An 18,644-nucleotide genomic window follows, 5' to 3' on the forward strand; every position below is an offset into this window, starting at 1 on the left:
TCCGTAGCCCCCTCCCCATAGTGCTAGGCTGATGGTGAGAGTGTAGTAATGGTTCTGATGAGCAGCCCACAGCATCAAGCTCTGTGTTCACTATTAAGGTGTTCAAGTTCCCCTAAGATGTGGTGGAGGTGGTGGTGGTGTGTGCCTTTGCTATTTTAAAGGGAATACTTCTCCCCACGTAAGTTATGGGAGAAGAAACCTTACTTTTTGGAATGGCTTGGAAAATAGTTTTTTGGACCTGCCAGCTAAACAAAGAGTATTTACTTCTACAGTTTGCAGGATAATAAATAAGTTTCTCCCCCTCTTCCTTTCCTACAGAAAAACACTTTTGAGGATATTTGTTTCTAGATATAACACTTGTCCATAGCACTTTGTGGGTCCCACCTTAACACTTTTAAATAAGTTGTGATGGAAAGTCACATTTTGGGTATAAACTAGTTTAACATCTCTGTGTGACTGCTTCATTAAAAGAGAGTTAGTGTAGAGAGTGTAAGGAAAAAATTAGGGGCAAATCAACTAAGGCTTTTCTTTTGAACTCATTTTTGTAGAAATCAGTATATGAATTTTTGCACTTTACTTGTAAGTGTCCAAGAAAACTGTTTAAGGTGTTGTCTATAAATGTTTCAGCACTTCACCAGAATAGAAAAGCAAATAAAAGCTTGATTCTTTTGAAGTAGTCATGCTCTGAGATGCAATAGACCACATCTCCAGATATTGTTGGGGAGTGTGTATGGGCTTTTGATTCACTGAACAACACTTAAGAAAAACTCTCTGATTTCACTAGTGCCTCTTGATTTTCATGGCGAAGGTTCTTCCTGTAGCTGCTCAGAAAAGCCAACTAATTTTTAGTGCCCAGTTTGTTTCCTTAGGTGGCTTTTTCAGAGCTGATGAGGTCCTGAGGCTCTCAGGGAGGGAGTGAGGCAAGCTGAATGAAGGAGCTCTTGGCAAACAGTTCATGTTGTCCAGATCCTGTTTGTGCCTTCAAGGAAGAGAGAATCACATCTGAAATTCCGCCTGTTAAAATCTGGTTCCCTACAGCTACCCAGTGGGGTTAAGTGTATTGATCTGAGTGACTGAGCAGGGAATGACTTCCTCATTTCCCTCTCTGTTTTATTTTTCATTTGGGGTGTAACATGGCACAATGCAGTCTGTTGCTGATGCACATGAGAGAGATTATGATTTTATAGCCACTTTCATTACTAAATTGGTTATGGGAAATTAATTTAGAACTTAGACAATTGTGTTGCTGTTGATAATGAAGCCTAGGTTTGATTATTTTTCTTCCCCTCTTAAAGACAAACTAACAGGAATCTTGTCTAATGGCAGGATTTTCTTATATTTGTAGTGTCTCATAAAACAAATTTCTTAGTAAAGAGCAGGTAGGATTTTTACAGGATCATTTTAACTTCTAGTCAAATGAAATATTTGTGGTTGGGGCAGATGCACCTCACTGTATTCTGATGCACACCATACTAAGCATTTAGATAGAGTATTTCTGAAATTATGCCATTCTAGACAAAATACAATAATGCAGCTGGGTATTTTACTTTTTTCTAAACCTCTCTTGCTAGCTGCCTAGCAAGTCCTTCAGCAGTACCTGAATTCCATATGTACCCAACTTGAATTAAAAAAAACAAACAGAATAATATGTTCTTTGATCTTTGCAAAGGATGTGTTCTTGACCACTCTCTGTTTTGCAGGCATGGTCCTGGTGCGCAGTGAGAACGGGCAGCTGCTGATGATCCCCCAGCAAGCCCTGGCACAGATGCAGGCCCAGGCACACGCCCAGTCTCAGCCTCAGAACACTCTGACTCCTCGTCCTGCTACACCTACCAGTGCACCCCCAGTGCAGATATCCACAGTGCAGGTCAGTCCAGCAAGCTAAAAACTGTTTTGTTCCCTGTGCAGAATACAGGAGGAAGTAAGGTGTGATACTAGTGAAGAAACCATAGATCTAACTGGGATGTACTGACTGTTTATAGATTCATAGAATCTCAGAGTTGTTTCTGTTGAAAAGCTATTGGAAGGGGCCTTAAAGCTCATCCAGTTCCTGAGATGGGCAGAGCCACCTTCCACTAGACCAGGTTGCTTCAAGCCCCATCCCAGCCTGGCCTGGAACACTTCAAGGAATGGGGAGTCCACACCTCTCTGGGCAACCTGGGCGGGGGCCTCATCATCCTCAGAGCCAAGAATTTCTTCCAAATAGCTAATCTAAATCTACTTTGCACTAGGCATAGGCGTTGCATTTTGTTCCTAATTCTGTTACAGCTTGGCTGTTACTCATCAAAAATATTTTTTACATATCTGAATCTCATTAAGTTGAAAACTTTGATATAATGAAGACCATATATGGTTAATGTGTACAACTCTTCTCCCCAGAATAAATACAAGACTAAAAGAAAAAAATTGATATGGTTATATGCACACCAAGATTTTGACAGTTGCATGAAGTTCAAGACTGAAAATCCTTCTTGGAGTTCCGCAGTGCTTCAGATGCATTCTTTGTTATTTGTAATAATGCAGAATGAGAACACTAGATAGAACAGTTGGTATTGAACTATAGGCACTGCTGTGTTCATGATTTTTTTTCCCCTCTTCCCCAGGCTCCAGGAACACCCATTATTGCACGACAGGTGACACCAACTACTATCATCAAGCAAGTGTCTCAGGCTCAAACAACAGTGCAACCCACGACAACGCTACAGCGGCCCCCGGTTGTGCAAGTGAGTGTGTAGGGAAGTGATGTGTGCACGAGACTGCCAGGCACACAGGAAGTGCAATTGCTCAGTGCAGGGAAGAAATGCCTTCTGGATTAGCCTTTCTAAAACATCTGCAGGTCTCAGTGCATATTTTGGACGTACAGGTATAATTTTTTATATGTATATTGGTATTATTTCATATTGCACCTATACACATCTCCACTTAAAGGTATTGTGTTTGTAGTTTTTACAGTCAGAGTGCTGACTGAAATGAAATACATTTATGCTTTCTTCTTAAAGGAGATGACAAGAATTCCCCTTGGATTTTGGGCTGTGGTGTTATTCCTGTGGTGGATCTGCAGCTCTCTGAATTCTGCAGCAAAATTTACAATTGCAAAGATGACTGCACTGGCAGCCTTCTCTTCCTGAAGCCTTCTCCCTTTCACATGAGTCTGCTTTGGTCTGTGTCCTTCTGGAGACTGATAACTCACAGAGAGACTGATGTCAGTCTGGGCTGGCCTCGCCTCTATTCATTTTGGGCTTGCTTGGACATTTTTTTTTGAGATGTCAAGAGTTTAAAAAACAGTGCAAGAGTGTGAAATTCTCCTCGTGGCTTCCAGGCAGCAGTGATACAATATGATTGCTGTCGCCTAATCTGTCTCATTGTGCTTTCTTCATCCTTTGAGTAGACAGGATTAGAGAGTTTTAATTTAAAACATGCAGGTTTTGCTATGCATCCAGTTAACCTTTTTCCCCTCAGAGAGCCTTTCCCTATGCCAGTGATCTTTCTAGATCTAAGAGTTAATTTACCTAACTGAGTCTCCTTAATTTGCACTGCTGTTATACAGGACAAAAAAAAAAAAAAAAAAAAAAAAACAAAAAAACCGCCATCATTCCATCTGCATATTTTGTGCTGTAATGAGCACACCATGGACTTAATTTATCCTGATTTCAAATAAAAAAAGAGACAAATTAAATCCTTGTCTCCCTTATTTTCTCCCAAAATACCAATAAAGTTAGCTTTGGCAGCAGGGGAGTCTCTTTTTTTTGTGCATCTTTATATAAAGAGCAAGTTTACAAATTATTTGTGAACATTCTAAGTGTCAGTTGTAGCTTGGTAGGAATTTGTCTCTCATACTGGGTTGTTGTTAATAATTAGACTGTTGGAAGCCCATGAATGAGCTGTGTATGGGAGAGGATCTTGCTTGTAATTGTGATTCTTTGAGGCTAATATTTCTACTTCAAATTACCAATTTGGCTACAAAACTAGAAAAATGTTTTGTCCTGTTGTTTATTGCAAAGACCTCGATAAGACCAAAGCTGTTGTGCCAGTTGTGCCTTTTTAGAAATTCCCCCCTTTGGAAGTGGCATTTAATGAAACAGTCAGACAAATTGAATTCACAGGAATTCAGCACTTGTTTTAGCTGAGTTTTGGAGCCCCACTGGCTGAGATTTCGTTTATGGTATTTTTTTCAGTGACCAAAAATCGCGCAATTTTTAATCAACTTTTGGAATTCCCGTTTCGAATGTTTTTAGTGCCATCTGGTGGCCGTTTCCTTCCACTGCCCCAGATCTTGAGCAACTTATTTATAGCAGCTGTGAAAGGTGTTCTACCGCCCTGTGGCTCATCTTCTGTTTGATAGCTCAGGAAAACAGGCTCTTGGTACGTTCCACAGAAAATAATCTTGTGTTTTTATTCTCTGCAGCCTCAGATTGTTCTGGGTGGTACTGCACAAACAACCACGTTGGGGACAGCAACAGCTGTACAAACTGGAACTCCTCAGAGAACAGTGCAAGGGACAACGGCCACCTCCACTGCTGCCACAGTAAGATTCTGAGATGTAACATCTCTTTTTGTCCACTCACATATGCATGGTGTGCATATATACACTTACTTGTAAACACACATGGGAGTGGAGATTAGTAAAGATGCAGGAATCCTGTGAGCTGTTGACCTTGAAAAGGTAAACTTTAATAGAACCATATAATTTACAAGGTGTGGGTACAGGTCACTTGAATTTTGATAGGTGTTAGTGTTTTTATTTCTGTAACAATATTAAAGCACTCATTTAAAAATAGATTAGATATATTTTATAGAACAGTGAATTGTTCAGCGTGTAGAGGAGAATCACGATAAGAAAAGATAAGCAGTTGGCACTGATTGATTCAAGCTGCATGTTTCCAGGACTGCAAAACAGGGAGAATCCATGTACTGTGCACTGTGAAACAACAGCTTTACTATTTTTTGTCCTCCTAAAACATGTATTTTCCCCTATACAATGTGCCATTCTTAAAATACTTGGTATTTCCTCATTTGATGAAGAATCACAATGCCTTAAATTTTGGTAACAAAAATGTACAATATGTATGGGTATATAAAGAAAAAGAATAATTTCAATCTGTTTATGTTTTAAGTTGAGGGACATGTATCTATAAATATTGCTCTGTACTGATGAACTAAAGGACTTTGTATCATGAAATACATGGTCAGATCATGTGTTAAGAGGAGTTTTGTCTTCCTTTCTCTGATTGTTTTCTTTTTACCCTTCCTTCTAAGGAAACTATGGAAAATGTGAAGAAATGCAAAAACTTTCTGTCCACATTAATAAAACTGGCATCATCTGGAAAACAGTCCTCAGAGACTGCGGCTAACGTGAAGGAATTAGTACAGAATCTGCTGGTAAGAAAAGTTCCTCAGCAGTTGTTAAATACAGCATCTGGACAAATTCAGACTCAAAACTGGTTTTTTGTGTTGCTTTTCTTTTTTTTTCCTCAGTGGATGGAGTTTATAAAATCTGAGCTAAATCAAATTAACTTTGCCTCTTCTGAATTAAAATAGATGGATAAATTTTCCATTAAGTTTATAACTGAGACATTACTGCTTATATTCATGCATGAGAACGTGAGTTCAGTTGGAGTCTGAGTAATGCAAGTAGTGGCTGTTTAAATTTTACATTTTGATAAAAAAAAATGAATAAAAAGATGTATTATATAGTTGAGGAAAAACACTACAGCTGGTGCAATAGCTGACTCTAGGAAATCACAAATTTTTACAAAAAAAAAGGTAATAAACCTTGCCTGATGCTAATATAAAAGCTTGACATATTTAATATTTTTAGAGTGAATGCTAGTATTGCTTAGCCTACTTGTTAGCAACCTTTAAGTTATGGTTGTGTGTATTCCATCATGCAGTAACCAGAGGTCTTTAGATCTTATTACTTGAAATTTGTAGTAGAGTTGGTTACTACCATAAAGCTATTGGTAACTAAAAATAGTGAGGGATGATTAAAACCACTTATTTTCAGCGTGTTCCCAAGTCTTAATTTTTTTTAGTGTTGGATAGCTATAAAAATTAATTTGTACAAGTTTGTTCATTTGAGTTTTCTGTTTTGAAGGATGGAAAAATTGAACCAGAAGATTTTACCAGTAGGCTCTACAGAGAACTTAATTCTTCACCTCAACCTTACCTTGTGCCTTTCCTGAAGGTAACTTATTTTCACTACTCTCCCTTTATCTCTGTGCTTATATATCAGCAGCAATGAACACAAACACATCCTTTGCCATTATAGGTGGAATTCCAAAATTATGTTAAAGGGAGCTTTAAATGGTGCCTGGTTAGGTTTTTGCTCCCTTAAAAAATACTTTTTGTGTCTTAGTTCCTAGAGTTTTTTACTGTGATTCATTGGCACAGTCAGTAATGTAACTTCTACCATGGTGGCACATAGTAGCTCTTTTGAGAAATCTGAAAAGTTTTCTTTCTATGACTTAAGCCACAAACCTATGAATTGATTTATTGCTCTCTTTTTAGTCTTAGAAAGCAAAGGGATTCAGTGATATAGAAAATTGTACCTTCTGGGGAAGTTTTGCCTGTGCTGTAAACTGGTTTGGAGAAGCGGGAAATTTGTCATCTCCCAATGATAAATCACATTTGACATAAATTTTATAGTAGTTCAGCAAATCTCAAAATAGCATTTATTGCAAAACATTTACCGTCAGTGAAATCAGTGAAAATACAACAGCACTGAATTGTAAGAATGTAACTGCTTGACTAATGTATGATTATGGCATGTAGTTGTAGGTGTGTGTTGACATTTCTGGGTTCTTAAATGCTTGTTCAACCTTGAGCTGATCCTGAGGACAAAAATTGTTGCCATAAGAAAACAACTAATTTAAGAAGCCGCCAAAACACTGTGGTCTCTGTTGAGCTATTCTGAAATCTTCCCTGATGTTCCAGTGTAACTTGTAAGCTGTAGGACAACAGTCAAGGAGGGCAGCATGGGCTTGAGTTGTTAAATACATACCAGGGGTTCCAGGGTAGGCTGCATAGCCTAGATGCCCATGATAGCCAAAAGGTATTGTCCCTCTGTCCTGCTTATTAAATAGGAGCAGGTTGGTATTTCTGTGTGCTCTCCTTTCCTTAGGTGCACACAGACTGATCCAATGGACCGAAAAAAACCACGACACTTCTTTACAATTAATATTGTGTGAGCCAGGATTGAACAACCAAACTCTTTCCTTTCCCCTTTCAGAGGAGTTTACCTGCCTTGAGACAGTTAACACCAGACTCTGCAGCTTTCATTCAGCAGAGCCAGCAGCAGCAGCCCACGACGCAGGCGACGATAGCCACGATCCCGTCGGCGGCGGCCGTGCTGCTGAGCTCCTCGGTGCAGCGCACGGCGGGCAAGGCCACTGCCACTGTCACCAGTACCCTCCAGCAACCTGTCATCAGCCTCACTCAGCCCACACAAGTTGGTGTCAGTAAACAAGGGCAGTCCACGCCACTGGTATGTGAGCTGGAGTGCAGCATTTGTTACTGCACAGGGGTTTTTTTGATAGTGCTTCTTAAGTTGGTGGTTTGGCTCAATCAAAGATCTGATAAAAAAAGTATCACTTAAATTGTATCTTGGTTAAAGTGCTCTTGGGATTTGTTCTTCCCACCTGATTCTCAGATTATTTACAATTCTTTTTTTTTTCCTTATTATTTGCAGGTTATTCAACAGTCTCAAAAAGCAGGGGCATTGATAAGGCCTCCACAAGTAACGTTGACACAGACACCCATGGTGGCATTGCGGCAACCACACAGTCGCATTATGCTCACCACTCCTCAAATCCAACTGAATCAACTTCAGACAGGTAAGAGGTCAAGATATTTGTGATATGCCATATTTGGTAGCAATCCCTAAACCACACTTCAGGTAGTGCTTGCCCAGAGAAGTTGTTGATACCCCATTCCTGGAAGTGTTCAAGGCCAGACTGGATGGGGCTTGGAGCAACCTGGTCTAGTGAAAGGTGTCAGAGGGGTTGGAACGAGATGATCTTCAAGGTTCTTTCCTGCCCAAACCGTTCTGTGGTTCTATGAATGTCAGTTCATACGTGCCCTTTTTGTACTGGTAAAATCTTCCACTGTCTAGTGCCATAGTGGCTGGTGGTACAGATCTGTCGGAGAAATGGTTTGGCTGCTCTATTTGTGTGGGAAGGGTCCTGTTTTTACCTGGGTGACAGAAGCTATAGAGGTCAACTCTTTGTACCAGACCTATTGCCATAACTACCTGTGACTGGCTTGCACGTGTGAACTCTAACTGATGGAGTACAAATCCTGTCTGTCTTCTTGCAGTACCTGTGGTAAAACCAGCAGTATTACCTGGAAACAAAGCTATTGCCACTGTTTCGACACAAGTGGCTGCTGCTCAGAAGAATAAACTGAAAGAACCTGGGGGAGGCTCTTTTAGGTGAGGAACTGTATGTTTGTGCTTGGGCAGCTGAACTCAGACCTTCCTGGTGCTGAATCCATCTGGGGAAACTCAAAATAACCTAGAGGTGGATTTTCTTGGGGGCAGGTTTGCTTCTTCATTAAAGACTTCAGCAAACAGCACTGGACATACTCGTGCCAGACTGGTTTTGGCATTTAGCTGGCACTAAACCTCATAAACAATTCCTGCCCAGACAAGCAAGTGGAATTCATTCCTTCACTTCTCCCAGCTCTGGTTGAGTTACTCAGTGAGGTATTGCCTGTCTTGGTGGTGAGGGCAGATTATTATTGTTTTGTAGTAGTGATTCGTCTGGTCTCTTGTTTCTCAAGGTGTTGAAACATTACATAAGAAAGCATCTTGGAAAAAACAGGAAGTACAAAATTAGTGCTCTTGGAAGTCAAAGCAGTAATTTCTCATTTACAAACAAATGAGTTGTATTTTATTATATCACAAAAGCAAATAAAATGTAAAACTAATTATTCAGGTTTATGGTGGAATTCATTATGTGCAGCTGTGGTATCATAGCAGTGTGTGCAGATAAGCACTAAATGTTATGATTATAATAAATTTTCCTTCCTTTAAGGGATGATGATGACATTAATGATGTTGCATCAATGGCTGGAGTCAACCTTTCAGAAGAAAGTGCTCGGATATTGGCAACAAACTCTGAGCTCGTGGGCACATTAACAAGGTCCTGTAAAGACGAAACCTTCCTTTTCCCAGCACCTTTACAAAGAAGGATATTAGAAATAGGTATGTTCTTTTATCTTGAACATTAATAAAAACAAATGTAACTACTCTTAGGTTTAATCAAAGGCATTTTCCAATGAAATTGCTTTGAATAATTAGAAATTGCTGGAGTCATTACCTTCTGGTATTTTCTGGTATATTCAGATGCTTGTGGGAAATAATTTGTCTTATGAAAGTAGAATAGTGTCAAGGAATAGCAAACATAGATTTGCCTTCAAAAGTGATGGCAGTTCAACATCAAAACTACTCAATCTGGCTGAAAGTCTGTCTGTATAAACTAATAAGGTGTATCAAGCATGAACACAAACAATGAAATAAGTCCAGAAGCACTTTTATCAGCTTTACTTAGTAATTTAGAATTGATGGTGGAACAAAAAGCAATCTTGAATTCTTTGTTACATTGTAGTATACAGCATTTATTAATAGATTGTCAGTTTTGTTAAACTGATATGAATTTTAATGTGTGTAATTTCCTGTTTAATCCTTGACTGAGAAAACCTGCAAATCATATTTAGAAAAGGGGATTTAAATTTCTATGACTGAGATTTTGTTCATATTTAGTTGTATTGTAAAATTATTTTTTGCAACCCACTTGTGTTCTGATTGTAGGTAAAAAACACGGAATAACAGAAATCCATCCTGATGTAGTTAGCTACGTATCACATGCTACACAACAAAGACTACAAAACCTCGTGGAAAAACTATCAGAAACTGCTCAACAAAGGAATATTTCCTACAAGGTAACTGTATTTAATTGCTCAAATCAAATGGCAAAATTGCACAAATTCAGCAGGCTGTGGTGTTGACTGTAATGCAGGAGTTCAGGTGTTCTTTTTTCTGTGAAATCAGGTTGTTTATTCTCTGACTGATTCACCTTCCATTAAGATATTAATACACATGGGTGACTGGAGCTTTTCAGCTTGCATATACAGAATGGTTTTAAAACAAATGCAGAGAAGCTGTGCCCTCCCCTTTATTTATTATGTCAAATGTTTAGTGTGTGAGTGATTGTAGAGTCAGACAGATAAAAGCACTGCTTTGAATTCCCAGGAGACTGCTATCTGACAGATGTGTGTTCCTAATAGATGCAAATGCCTGAGCAGTGTTTAAAAAACCACACAGCCCTGTGAAATATGTTTGAGAGGTTAAAGCTGTGATGATATTAGTTTAGAAGTCAAAATCTGATGATTCACGGAATAGAACAAAATGCTTTTAAGAGTTCTAGCTGGTTTGACTGGTGTAAATATACTCCTGCTATTTGTCTGAAAAGGACAAAGTGAACATTGGAGCTTTGAATGTGTATGTTCTTCCCCAGCACAGTACAAGTTAACAGCTTTGTTTTTGAGGCAGTAATGAGAAACATATTTGCTGTATTTTCAGGATGATGAAAGATATGAACAAGCAAGTGACGTTCGGGCACAGCTCAAGTTCTTTGAACAACTTGATCAAATAGAAAAGCAGCGTAAAGATGAACAAGAAAGGGAAATTTTAATGCGCGCAGCAAAGGCAAGTGCTTGGCTTTCACACGTGTTTGCAAAGTGTCACTTTTGACATCAAAACTGCAGAGTTTCTTTTCATTCTAAAACACTTGCAATGAAGGAGAAGGCTAATCTTCAAAGATGGAACTTGATGAATGTGTTTTGAACTGGAGCTCAGTTTTGCTTCTCATTGTAAAGCATGGGGAACAGCTTCTTTGCCACTGTCATTGCATATTCCCAAATTAAAAGGAGTCTTGAAATTTAGTTTTTGCATTTTGCATTGGCAAAGAAAGATTAATTTTGTAGCTTGGTGGTACTCTTAAATGTAATAGAAACTAGAAATAGAATTCAGGAAGATTTTTACAAATTGGAGAAATACAATAAATAGGAAGCAGTTGATGTAAATATGAATGTGAAAATTAAACTGTGGTTTTACTCAGTGAATACAGAATGAATGTGATTAGATAAGAGTACCCTAGAAATAATTCACAAAACAACCTATGTTTTCTGTTAGTTTTGTGATCCAGCATGAGTTGACAAATGTCAAAATCCAAATTTATTTTATTGTTGGCCTAAAAAATGTAAGGGATTAACAACACTCAGGATTTGATAGGACAAGAGGAAATGGCCTGAAGTTGCATCGGGGGAGGTTTAGATTGAATATTGAGAGCAATTTCATCACTGCAAGTGTTGTCAAGCCCTGGAACAGGCTGCCCAGAGCAGTGGTTGAGTCACCATCCTTGGAAGTATTGTGTGGATGTGGCACTTGGGGGCATGGTTTAGTGGTGGGCTTGGCAGAGCCGGGGAAACAGCTGGACTTAATGTTCTTAAAGGTCTTTTCTAATCTAAATTATTTCATTATTCTGAAAGTTTGACACACACAAGGAATGCAGGTGCCCAGTGAAATGGGCAGTTGCTGATGTAAATGGTCTTGGGTCACTCAGGTGCACTTTGTTCTGCCTGCAGCCTGACCTGTGTGTGTGTAGGTGTAGCAGAAAGATCAGCTCTGAGTAAGTGCTGGTTACCCAGCAAGGGGAGGAATTGTTCCAAAAAGTACAGGTCTGATTCTTTTGTTCATATGCAAAGTGTGCAATTCAGTTCACAGATCTGTGTAATTTGAGTCTTGTAATGATTGCATTTAAGACATAATTGCCTGGCTACTCCTTGGCTATCTTTGGCAAAGCAAAAAATGGCATGCCTTTTTCAAAAATAAAAATGTTAAGAAAAGGAAAACTTACTTTCTAGAAGTTGTTTACCACTGTTACCCTCTGTGGGAGTGATAGGTATTCCCCACTTCCTGCTGAAATTTAAGAAAAGCTTTAATATATAATTTTAACTGTCTTTGTAACTGAGTTATTTTTTTCTTTCTTTTCCTCCAACCACCTCCTGCTCATCCTTTATCAACACAGTCTCGATCTCGACAAGAAGATCCAGAGCAGCTTAGGTTGAAACAGAAGGCCAAGGAGGTGAGTACTGAGCTTAACATAAACTTTTATTTTGGAAGTTGAAAGAGAAATAATGACCCATCCTTTTTCTGGCACACACAGATGCAGCAGCAAGAGCTAGCCCAGATGAGACAGAGGGATGCCAACCTGACTGCATTAGCTGCCATCGGTCCCAGGAAGAAAAGGAAAGTAGATTCCCCAGGATCTGGATCAGGGACAGAGGTACAGTATAATTGTCACCTTTGGTTTTGCTGCCTCAGCCTCTGTGCAAACCTTTCTGTTCAGAGCTTTTCCCCAGTCTGTGGAAACTCCCTGAGCAGCAGAAATGTTTTGTGTTCAGATTTGCTCACTCTGAGGCCAGGATCAATTTTTAGCACCTGTAGTGGCATAGAGAATAGAATCTGAGTGGTCCTTCCCTTGATTCATGGAACTGGAGGGGTCTTAGAGAAAACATCTCTGATCTAACAAGTCTCAGCTTTTTTGGCCTCACTAGTTTTGGAAGATTTTTGTGGTTATAACCAATCTAACATGAAGTGCAGAGTAATGCTGAGGTAGGTGGGGTAGTTGAATTAAATCACTGCTAAATTTGACAGCAGGAGCTTCAAGTTACAGGAGCTTACCTAATTTTTCTCCTCAGCAGTGGATTTGCCTTAGTTTTAGTGTCTCCACAGCAGATCAGTTTGACCAGTTCCATCTGATCAGGATGTTCTTGCCCATCCTCTGTACATTCTACTGTTGAATCTGCCTTTAAAAAAATTCTCTGCAGACTAGGTATTGGAATGCTCAGTGTCTGATTCATTTAATTTACATTCTGCTACATGATTATCTGCTGTATTTCTAAACAAGTTAATAAACAAAAATGGTATAAAATTGCTTTCTGCATGAGGCATTCAATATGGGATTTCTCTAATGTTTAAAAAGAACAAAACATTTTTGAAAATTGTCATTTGTTGGACCAAAAGCTCTCCTCATAATTTGAGGATTTTCCCCTGTGGGGTTTTGTGTGTGATAGCAAGTGACAGAATAGTAATAGTTTAATAGTCCTGTTTATTATTCCTTGAGCATTCTGAACTTTCAGTGCTAAAGCATTTATACTGTGGAAAAGCCTCAAAAGAGTTCACCTTGTTTTATACTGAATTGCTGGAAGCAGTAATTTACATGTGCTTGATATAAAATGGGAGAGAAAAATCTAAATACTAGTAAATGTTATTTTTGTTTATAAAAAATCAAGCCTCTTGAGCATCTTTTAAAGTAATTTTAAGTTTTGAAATTTACTAAAATGTCTGCTACTGAGAATAAGACTTGTTTTTATATAAGCTGACAAATGACTCTATTAAAGGTTTATAGATGTGGTTTAAAATTATGAAAATTACAGAATGGGGCACTTTGCAAAGATAGATGTGTACACAAATGAAGTTGTCTCAGAGGAATATGCTGAAGTACCTCATGCAGAGTTAATGTTGGTATTGCTTACTCCTGCATGCTCAGCTGTGCCACCTTAATGGTCTGTTAATGTCACTTAGGTTATGGGATGTATTTTGCATCTCCTTTGAACACTTGTTTGTATTTCATCTAAATCAGACTAATTTAGTTATCTTGGATTAATCACTGGTTAACCAATTAACTACAGGTTCCCTGGAAATCCAATCTTTTTGTCTGCTTAATTAAGAAGCAGCTGCCTTTGATCTGATACTCACAGCTGTGCTTTTGCTGCTGTGTCACTTGACATTTTTAAATTGGGCTCCACTTGTCACCATTTGTATGCAGTTTGTGGTTAAGGCACATTACAAGAAGTGTGGAAAATAAGGTTTGTTACTTAGACACAGTTTTGTAAATGGAAGCTTTTGATGTCTACAAATGCTGACTCTTAATTACATGTAAAATCACTTCTAAGTAGTAATTGCACTGTTTTGTTTCCAAATTCAACAAAACAGGTTGCTGTCAGTTTGACTGTTTTATGTTCATGTGGTTTTACTGAAAGTTACTAAAAAGCTTCTTAACTTATTCTATACATAATTCTGTGTCTTTAATGACTCCTGAAATTTTACCTTTGCACTTTGAGTATTATGGTCTACATAATAGAGCTCAGGCTTGAGCTTTCACTAAGAATATTTAAAAACCAAGAATAAAACCCCTTCCAGCCATTCTTTCTGTTCTCTAGCAATCATATGTATGTGAGAAAATTGAGTTAGCATCCAGTACTTTCCTGTATCTTCTAATTTCCACCAGAGTTGGTGAAAATTAGATGGCCAAATTGTGCAACTGCCTTAAAATTTCCATTGAAAAGCCAGCATTTGAGCAGCCCTAACAGGATTTTAGTGATTTGGTGTTTACTGGGTCGACAGAATGTTGAAAACAGAATCAAAAATCAATACAATAAAAAAAATCTGAATTTCCTGTTAGCACTGTGGTGAAGCAAATTCACCTGCACTGAACAGAGTTCTGCTAGCCCAGAGTGAACATTTCCAGTGCAGGATTAGGTTGGTTTGATCATCAGTCATGTTCATTACATTCACACCCATTAGTGGGAGCCTCAGCACCTTATTCACATGGTTCATGCACCACTCTAAATTTGGGCTTTTTTCAAGTTTGGGGTGTTTTTATTAAGAAAAATTTTTGAAAATTCTCCAAGCACATTGGCAAATAAGTATTCACTGCTGGGCTGTGTTTGGTGTTGCAAAGTATAAAAGTTTCGTTAAAAAAATAAAAGATAACATTAGTATAATAAATTAAATTGGAGGGGAAGATGAATATGTAGCTGGGCCTCAGAAATGGAACCCGTTTCCAGAAGAATTGGTTATTTCGGTAAATCACCTGGCGGCGCTCGGAGATTCGCGGCTGGAGCTGGGGCGCTGCCTGCGTTCCGCTCCGCGCGCGCCATCTGCCGGGCGCTGCGCGCAGCTGCAGCCGCTCCCCGGCCCGCCCTTCCCCGCCCTTCCGTGCCGCTCGTTTGTTCCCTTCTGCTTTTTGCTTTCTACTTCTTCATAAGTGATTGATAGAATAATATGCTGCCCGTTCATCCTGCCACTCCGGGAAACTCCCAGTGTGTGCCAGAGGGATGAGTGATGCTGAGAGATGGAGAGGTATTCAGGGGTTATTAGAGAATAGGTGACTGTGTCGAGGAAAGCTTCTCCTAAATTTAGTCCTGAGCTTGGTTACAGCTGTTGTCATCAGAAGGGGAGCACCTTGCTATGGAGATCATGGATTCAAGGCCTCACAGTCCTGGGAACAGGACTGCTCCCCAGGTCATCCACAGCTCCAGGGCTGCCCTTGGCATCTGTATGCTGGAAATGTGAAGAATCCTGTCCTTTCTGTTTGGTTGTTGGGATTGCCTGTCCTTAGTGCCTTCCTAAAAACACAGGCAGTTCTTTGGGGCTTTATTGTCTGTATTGAGTGCCACAGAAAACTTGTGATTGTTCAATTGTTGTTAATAAATCAGAATTAAGAAGGAAATTTCTAATCTGGTAGCGTACAGCTGCCTGTTACTATAGGACACAGAATAACACGACGTGCACACACTGCTGTCCTTAAGGTAAAAAAGGGGAAGTTTATTTTCTGACTCTAACATTTATAGATTTCCAAAAGTGACAGTGGATTGGAGGGTGAAAGTGCCATCTTTCCAATAACACTAAACAGACCAACGGTCTATCAAATTTCTCATCTTGTATAAAAAAATCCAAAAGAAAAAGTTATTTACAAAAAGTGTGTGAAAAAGTTTGTTACACGAATGTAAATATCAGAAGGCTTAAAAAATTTTAAAAACTCAAAGCAACACCTGACTGTGTAAGGGCTTTTAGGTCACACATTTTCTCTGTAAAGTTTTGGAGTGCTTTCAGGCATGGACTGATTGACCTGTTCTTGTGCTTCCCAGGGATCTGGTTCGAGTGCAGCAGTCCCAGGCAGCTCTGGAGTTGGAACAACCAGACAGTTTACGCGACAAAGGATAACGCGGGTGAACCTCAGGGACCTCATATTTTGTTTAGAAAATGAGCGAGAGACAAGCCATTCACTATTGCTATACAAAGCATTCCTTAAGTAAAATGGAAAAGATCAAGGTATTTTTGACGGAGAGACGCCTGAGGACATTTTTTAATATATTTGCAAATGACGCCTTTTTGTAACAAGCGAATGGGATATTGTTTAAAAAACAACCACCTCTTTACATGGAACAGTTTTATATTCCTGTTTATAAATAAACTCTTCAGTATAAGAGAAATACATTTCTGTAACAGTGAGGATACTTACAAGGCCTGTGGATACTATAAAAGGACAATTAAATTTTAACTCATCTCTTGATTGAGTGGCCTTCTTGCCAAACAAGCCATATATAAAGACTGATGGAATCGTTTAGCAAATAACTAGCTACCCTTTGTCAGCCCTGTAGCAGTTTCAACATTAATTGTTCATTTTAGTTCAGTTTTATTCAACTAAATCCATTACATAGGCATATGTCTACAGCAGATGACCTCATTTCATTTAGCTTTTTTTTTTTTTAAAAACAGTCAGTTAGCGAAGCAAACTGATTTTTTTAAGAATATTTATCTTTCCCCCAAATGCTCGAAATCTAGAGGGATATACAGTTAATTTTAAACATAACCTCAATTTTAATCACATTATTGCTTATTAGAGGCCCTGAAATCCCATAAAGGAGGGTTACTTCTGAATGTTTTAGCAGCATCTGTAAAAATGCATTTTATTTGCTATAGTTTGTAAAGCTGTAAAGTTAAAAAAGGAAAAAAAGGAAAAAAAGAGAAACCTTTTCAGCATAAATATATTTTACTTGCACTGTGTTTTTTAGCTAAAGTGAAAGCTTAGATTAAATAAAATCAAAAGTTGAGAGGAATCATCGAAAGACTTTCTCAGTGTGAATCAAGTGTTGAAAAATGGTTGGTGTATTTTGTCAGTAATTGTACATAATTTTTGGCACATAACATAAAATGGCTATGTAAACTATAATTATTTTGCTAAAAGACTGTATGCAAGCTGTGGGCCTACTTTAAAGATGTCCAGAGCAAAGTCCCTTCTTTGTACCTATTTTTTTATTACAAATATACTAATTGGTTCTTTATATTTTCAGAGGTTATTGTATTAAATTGTCTATTGATAGTACTTTTATGACTGTAAATACTTTGGCTTTCTTTGTGTGAACTTTCATGGTAGAATTTAACTCTCTTGCGTGTAAACTGAATGCTGATCAGTATTTTTATCAACACCTGACAACTGTTACACCCCTTTTATTTTGTCTCTTAGGAAATCCTGTCTTTCCATTTTTTTTTCATGTAAATTTTGCACAGTTACTTGTTCATATGTAAATATTTTACTTTCAAAAATGAAGTTTTTAATTGCTATTGTTTTATATAGGATTGAAAGAAAATTAACTCCTTTATTAAAAACAAATTTATCTGTATTTGCTAATGTATTTTTCTCTCTAAATCTTTTCTCCACTTGGATTTATTTTTCTTGGTGCAGTAAAAGATGAGTCTACTTGAGGGGATACTGTTTGCTGAAGATGCACTTTGGGATGTTTTTATACTGTTTTGTTTCATCAGTATTTCGGAGGTGTGTGATTTCATGAATCTTGGCATTTGATTGTTGTCTTAAGGGTCTTGGAGTAGCATCAGTGGGCAGTGGATCTGGTTTGGATGGTTTTTAAGCAGGGAAAGGTGTCTGAAACATCTGAAATATTTTGTGTTTGTCTATTGAAGGTTTAATAAAACAGCCTCTCCTTGAGGGCAGCCTTCTCCCTCAAACACAGCTAAAGTGGTTTGCAGAAGAAGGTAGGACATAAAACACAGTTTGGAGCACAATTACAAAAGAAAATGATCAGGGACACTTCTGATTATCAACATGAAAATCTGAGAAACATCTCTGATGCTCTGTACTGAATATTTAGCTTTTGGGTTGTATTTTTTTTTTTTAATTTTATTTCTCCTCTCATGGACCAATTGCCCTAATAATTTTGAAGCCCTAATCCTGCTAGTACATTCATTTAATGATTATTCCTTGCATACACAGAAATCTGTCCACAGGCTGCTGCCCCGAGCCCTGCTGTGAGCAGGCACTGGCAGCAGGCCCGTGGGAGATGAGTGTCTCTGAAAGAGGATCAGTTCCTGAAAGGATGTGCTCACCTGACACTGTGTGTGACACTGACCCCCAGATCTCATTGTTTGTAACTCCACACAGCCTTTAAATTGTGTCATTGTATTAAGTGGAAAGAAACACCTTTGACTTTTGGCCAAAACACTGTCAGAGCATCCCTTGAATTGTAGCAGGAGCTGGTTTTAATTGTTAATCACCACTGGCCAGGCACTGACTGGGCACAGTGTCTGCAAAGCTGTGGCAGGTAAGTGGGGAAGAAACTGAAAAATTAAAGTTATTACCTGGTGTGCTGTTCTTTGCTCTCCCTGCTTGGTAACTTAGAAATATTCTAGAGAGGCCAAGGAAGGAGGGAGAGGTCTGCAAGAGGAGAGCTCTTGGTTCTGTTTGAAATAACATTGGTTTTAAGTGCACAGGCAGCCCTTC

The 18,644-nt window shown here is 38.6% G+C and overlaps 1 protein-coding gene across 2 annotated transcripts in view; it reads left to right on the plus strand.

Moving 5' to 3' along the window:
* TAF4 (TATA-box binding protein associated factor 4) overlaps nucleotides 1–17,529 on the plus strand; it is a 36,923-nt gene extending 19,394 nt beyond the window's left edge. The window contains exons 3-16 of one of the 2 annotated variants that reach the window (XM_059862534.1): nucleotides 1,701–1,867; nucleotides 2,604–2,723; nucleotides 4,406–4,525; nucleotides 5,257–5,379; nucleotides 6,095–6,184; nucleotides 7,229–7,483; nucleotides 7,688–7,832; nucleotides 8,314–8,428; nucleotides 9,033–9,202; nucleotides 9,809–9,939; nucleotides 10,580–10,705; nucleotides 12,087–12,143; nucleotides 12,225–12,344; nucleotides 15,994–17,529. In XM_059862534.1, coding sequence (XP_059718517.1) covers nucleotides 1,701–1,867; nucleotides 2,604–2,723; nucleotides 4,406–4,525; nucleotides 5,257–5,379; nucleotides 6,095–6,184; nucleotides 7,229–7,483; nucleotides 7,688–7,832; nucleotides 8,314–8,428; nucleotides 9,033–9,202; nucleotides 9,809–9,939; nucleotides 10,580–10,705; nucleotides 12,087–12,143; nucleotides 12,225–12,344; nucleotides 15,994–16,161 — 1,907 coding nt within the window. In that variant the 3' untranslated portion in view covers nucleotides 16,162–17,529. Of the gene's footprint in view, nucleotides 1–1,700; nucleotides 1,868–2,603; nucleotides 2,724–4,405; nucleotides 4,526–5,256; nucleotides 5,380–6,094; nucleotides 6,185–7,228; nucleotides 7,484–7,687; nucleotides 7,833–8,313; nucleotides 8,429–9,032; nucleotides 9,206–9,808; nucleotides 9,940–10,579; nucleotides 10,706–12,086; nucleotides 12,144–12,224; nucleotides 12,345–15,993 lie in introns of those variants that run through there. The other variant, XR_009488721.1, reaches the window with a different exon arrangement.
* Nucleotides 17,530–18,644: the final 1,115 nt, after the last annotated feature.

The sequence above is a fragment of the Haemorhous mexicanus genome, chromosome 18 (assembly GCF_027477595.1).
Source record: "Haemorhous mexicanus isolate bHaeMex1 chromosome 18, bHaeMex1.pri, whole genome shotgun sequence".
Classification (NCBI taxonomy): Eukaryota; Metazoa; Chordata; class Aves; order Passeriformes; family Fringillidae; genus Haemorhous; species Haemorhous mexicanus.